The 5,439-nt window shown below is 38.1% G+C and overlaps 1 protein-coding gene across 1 annotated transcript; it reads right to left on the reverse strand.

The window, feature by feature from the left end:
- Positions 1–4,509: 4,509 nt before the first annotated feature.
- LOC117093844 (60S ribosomal protein L21-like) lies at positions 4,510–5,105 on the reverse strand. The gene has a single exon (XM_033229308.1). It carries the CDS (start codon positions 5,052–5,054, stop codon positions 4,572–4,574), a length of 483 nt encoding a protein of 160 aa, XP_033085199.1. The 5' UTR covers positions 5,055–5,105; the 3' UTR covers positions 4,510–4,571.
- Between the last annotated feature and the right edge of the window lie 334 nt (positions 5,106–5,439).

Here is a 5,439-nt window from a genome sequence, read left to right on the forward strand (position 1 = left end):
CTAAGTGAATGACTGGCCAACTAATCATTAATAAGGAGTATGATGAAACTCAAAAGATAAAATATTACAGAGGAACTAGAGTGACACGGGGCAGCAGTCGACATTTGCTATTTATTACCACTCAGTATCCATTTCTCCCTTGTCTTACTGCTGGAAATATGTTTTTAATATTAATAGTATCTACCTTTTCCCATGGCCTCTATGCATTTCCAGGGCCATCACAAACTTCCTTGGCTGTGAAAGAGAAAGCCTGCCGTCCAGCCAGTCACTGGCAGCCATCCTGTAGAGAAATCCTGGGACAGTAGTGCCAAGCAACGCAGAGAAGGATTCGTCTACATTGGTAGGGTAGCCAGACAGATCCTCTCTGAAGCTAGTATTTCCTCTGAACTTTGTAAATCACATGCATCAATTCTTAATTGCTGAAAGTATTTGGTATTGAGTCTTCTATTATCTAGAGCCCCAAAATCCTAGTTGAATCAGAATCATGCAGGTCATCTCCACTGGGTTTGAAGTCGGGGAGAGTCTTGGCTCTGTGGATTAGGGACAAGTAACACATTTGATGAGGTGGAAATAAGTCCAGTGAGCAATAGAATGCCATGACAATGATTGCAATAGTCTTTTGATCCTTCTGCAGCAGGACCCTCAATATTCAACAGCTTGGTATAAGACTTACGCTTGTGTTGATAAGGGTCTTTTAGTCATGACCTTATGGTTCTCTAACCGAATACACTGGCACATTCAGAGTCCCTTGTCTTTTTGTTTCATATATTATTCTCACTTAAAAAATGTCTGACAGAACCTTGGCCAGTGTGTGTGTGTGTGTGTGTGTGTGTGTGTGTGTTTAGCACTGACCCATGGCAATGAACAGAGATACATTATGCATTTCCCATGCATAATTTCAGAATACCTGTGCCTTCCAAAAATAAACCATCCTATGGCTCTTGATAGTGTTTAAATAAATCAAACTGACTCACACAGCTTCCAAACCTTCAGCTGAGCTCCTCTGTTTGGACACAGAATACAGTGCATGCACCCCTGGCTGGTTCTTTGTTGCTGAGTCCAGGCTCCATGTCTTGTATCCTTTACCATGTCATATATCATAGGCTGCCACCCTCTTGTCTGAGCTCTGTTCACCTTGTCTCCTGCTCATGCTGAAACAGTGCCAAGGGTGGGTCATGGCTGTCTCCCTTCAGTGCCTTCCACTTTACTACTGACTCCCCCAACCGACTCGTCCTCTCTCTGCATTTCCCTGAAGCTTCCTGGAATCTCTCTCACCAAGGAAATCAAGAAGCACAGGCTTAAGGGTATTATTTATGACATTTCAGAAGGGAGAAAAGAACTGCAAAAACATTTGCAGCTCTTTTTGCCTGCCCCTCAAGAGAGAACACTGGTGGAACCTTTGAAACAGTACATACACTTGAAATTTTCATGTGTTCAAAGGCTCTCTGGCTAGTCACAGAGGCATGCTCCTTGGAACAGCTTGCTTAGAGGAAGCTTCAACTATCTCCTCAGGCAAGTCCTGAGTAATTCCCTACTTTAAGAGCAGTAAACCCTTCTTCTTCTCCTCCCTCAACAGAGAATTTCTTCCTGGATGTAATAACCTTTGGCCCAGACTGGAGCATAACATGATTCCCTTCTGAAAGGGTCCTTGGAAGTCTCTTTGCTATGGGGAATGCCTAATAGCCCTGTGCGGCATGATTGACAGCTATTTTGCCATCAAACTTAATACCATTTGTCTAAAACAGGTACTGTTTTTTTTTTCTGATGAAGAAAATTGGCATATCCAATGTTGGCAGCTTTTAAAAATTTTAATGTGAAGGGAAAATTAAGAAGAGTATTAAAAGGAACTCTGATATCCATCCTCCCCAAATGTTATTGTAGTAGCTCTCACCCTTCCAAACACTGTCACATATCCATTATGCTGTCATGGATCAGTGTACAATTGACAGGGAATAAGACTGAGACAGTCCATCAATCTAATGTCACACTGTGTAATAAAAGTCTACAGAAACCCTGTAAATGCTACTTATGCTGCCAGATACAGCTCCAAAGTGCCGATTGGTATAAAATGTTCTAAACGGCTATAAATAGGTAATATGGCCTAAGGAAAATCTGACTCTTTAGTGGTATTGAAAAGAGAAAATAGCAGAAATTACAGATTATTACCAATGGAAATAAGGCCAGAGGGCACTCGCATGAGGAGATGGGTCTAGGGAGATAAATGAAAAGGAGATAACCCTATGTCAAACAATCTTTCCTATTCACTATTTATAATGGTCTATATGCTTAAGGCCTTTTTGAGTACATGGAAAAAATTGCAATCTTTACTGAAATTGCAAGAATTTAAAATCTTATCTGTCTACTCCAAACTTCGCTTAGAGGAGTTTTGGTACTTGATGAAAAGGTGGCTCACAATTATGGTATTGTATTTACTAATTTCTTAAAAGGTAAAATTAATTTAATTACACAAAAGCATTAGAGTAGTCACTATTCTATAACCTTTTATGAATGACTTTTGAATCCTTTGAAAATGGAAATGCTGAGGCATTTGTTTATGTTCATTTTTCAGTCATTGTCAAACTTACGAGCATTTTCAAAATCTCATAAGAAACCATAGTTCTTATAAAACCATAATTTGACATTTGTGGGGATACCAGAAATGGTTCTGTTAACAAATGTGTGCTACCACTTTGAGTGCCCAGACAATGGCTGGAAGGAGTATTGACAATACAATGTCTATCAAGAGCATCAACTTCCGGTGTCGGCGACCAAAAACAAGATGTTACTTTATAACAAAAGAATGCAATCGGTATATTTGTTCCATGAATATACATACTTATATATTCATCACTGGATATAATTTAAATACATGCTCAATGATCTGTTTAGCCTAGAAATGTTATAAAAGACAGACTACATTTTGAAGTTAGGTAATGTATCAGCAGGGTTCTCCAGAGAAACAGAAACTAGATAGATAGATAGGAAAGTAGATAGATAGATAGATAGATAGATAGATAGATAGATAGATAGATACAAGATATATAGTTTCTATATGACCATATATATATGTTTTTTTGTTTCATTTTATTTTTTAAGGAAATGGTTTGCATATATCTTTATGTGTGTGTCTGTTTTTAAAGGAATTCTTCACGTGATTGTGGAGGCTGGCAACTCCAACATCTGTAGAGCAGGCTGGACAGCTGGAAATTTGAGCAGGAATAATGCTGCAGTCCTGAGGCAGAATTTCTTTTCCAGGACACCTCAATGTTTGCCGTTAAGGCTTTCAACTGATTGGATGAGGCCCATCAAACTGACTGATTGTAATCTCCTTTACTTAAAGTTAACTGATAGTAACCATATCTACAAAATACAGTATTTTCTCCCTTATCTGTGGATTTCCTTCCCTCAGTTTCAGCTACCCACAGTTCAAAACTATAAAATGAAAAACTGCAGAAACAAATAATTCATAAGTTTTAAATTGTGCAACCTTCTGAGTAGCACCATAAAATTGTAAATTGTCTCACTCAGTTCCACCTGGGATGGGAATCCTTCCTTTGTCCAGCATCTCCACACTCCCTACTCTCCCACCCCTTAGTCACTCAGTAGCCTTCTCAGTTATCAAATCTACTGTCATGGTACTGCAGTGTTTGTGTTCAAGTCACTCTTATTTTACTTAATAATGACCCCAGATTGCAAGGGTAGTGATATTGGAAATTCAGATAGGCCGAAGAAATTCTGTCAGGTGTTTCCTTGAGATGAAAAGGTCAAAGTTATTGACTCAATAAATAAATAAATAAAAAAAAACAGTTTGTATGTTGAGGTTGCTAAGATCTACAATAATAATGAATTTTCTATCAATGAGATTGTGAAGAAGGAAAAAGAAATTTGTGCTAGTTTTGATGTAGAACTTCAAATTGAAAACGTTATGGCCATGGTACATGGTAAGCACTAGCTAAGATGGAAAAGGCATTAAATTTGTGGCTGTGAGACAGGAAAAGAAATACATTCCAATTGACAGCAATTGGGTTCAGTACTATTCAGGGTTTCAGGCATCCCCTAGGGGTCTTGGAATGTATCCTCCACAGATAAAGAGGGAGTGTTGTACCTTCACAGCAATATTTAGATTTGTGTTTAACTAAATAACTAGGTAGTATGACCTTGCCAAGTTGAAACATGAAATTAACCATCACAAGTAATGAGAAGGATGCTAGTTTAAGTTGTAGTGTTACTGTAGCTATATTACCTTCCTTAACTAAGAAGACATCTAGGAAGTCACCTCTAATTTCTGTTTGTATATCAGTTCTGAGAAGGGGTCTAAATGGTTCATTACTTAGCTATTTCTCAGTTTATCAAAGAAAGCTGAAAATTTTGAACTGTTGATTTCTTCAAAATTTTAAGTCTTGCTGTAAGTCACAAAATAAATTTTGTATGTTTTATATCTTTTAAAAAAAGACACTTTTATGTACACTCAGTCGTATTGAATTAGGGCTCACCCTGACTGCCTTATTGTTTTTTTTTTTTTTTCTTTTCAGCCCAGAGGTCTTTTATTTATTTATTTATTTTAACACCTATTACGCCATGAATTCATAGGGAATAGGTTCCAGCAGCTCAGGCTCCTTCCCACTGGTTCTCACCAAGTGTGCTTCTCTGGGTGGAGCACGCTGGCGATTCAGTTGAACCCAGGTACCTTTCTCTTTGGCTTCTTTCTTTTTCTGATCATTTTCCTTCACACGTTTCAGGAAGCCATCTCGGCTCTCACAGTGCTTAATGTGCTCAATACGCACATTAATTCTCTTGGCAAGAATCTTGCCCTTAACTTGTTTGTTTACAACAATGCCAACAGCATGCTGGGTAACATTGTAGACTCTTCCAGTTTTGCCATGGTAACACTTGTGGGGCATTCCTTTTTGAACAGTACCCATTCCCTTGATGTCTACGATATCACCTTTCTTAGAGATTCGCATATACGTGGCCAAAGGAACAACTCCATGTTTTCTAAAAGGCCTAGAGAACATATATCGGGTGCCTCTCCTCTTTCCCTTTGTGTTCGTCATTTTGGCGAATTACTGGAAGACGGCGGTTCCAGCCGAAAAGGCGACTGTCTTATTTTTAACTTAATTATCTGCAAAGACTCTATTTCCAAATAAGGTCACATTTTGAGGTACTAGAGTTTAGCACTTCAACATATGGATTTTACAGGGCTACAGTTCAATTCATAAGGCATTTCAGAAGTCATATATTAATTCTAGATTTTAAATTAGATCACATAATGTCAACAGAGTGCAGATGCCCTTATTTTAGCTCTGGTTCTGCAGCATTTATTATCTTATATGTCAAATATCCTGACTATGCGCATTCTCAGTTGTTTTTTAAATTAAAATATAGCACATTTTGGGCTAAAATTTCCATACTTCGGAACTTCTTCATTTAGTGCATTTA

This window comes from Trachypithecus francoisi, unplaced genomic scaffold (assembly GCF_009764315.1).
Source record: "Trachypithecus francoisi isolate TF-2019V2 unplaced genomic scaffold, Tfra_2.0 Lachesis_group12, whole genome shotgun sequence".
NCBI classification, from domain to species: domain Eukaryota; kingdom Metazoa; phylum Chordata; class Mammalia; order Primates; family Cercopithecidae; genus Trachypithecus; species Trachypithecus francoisi.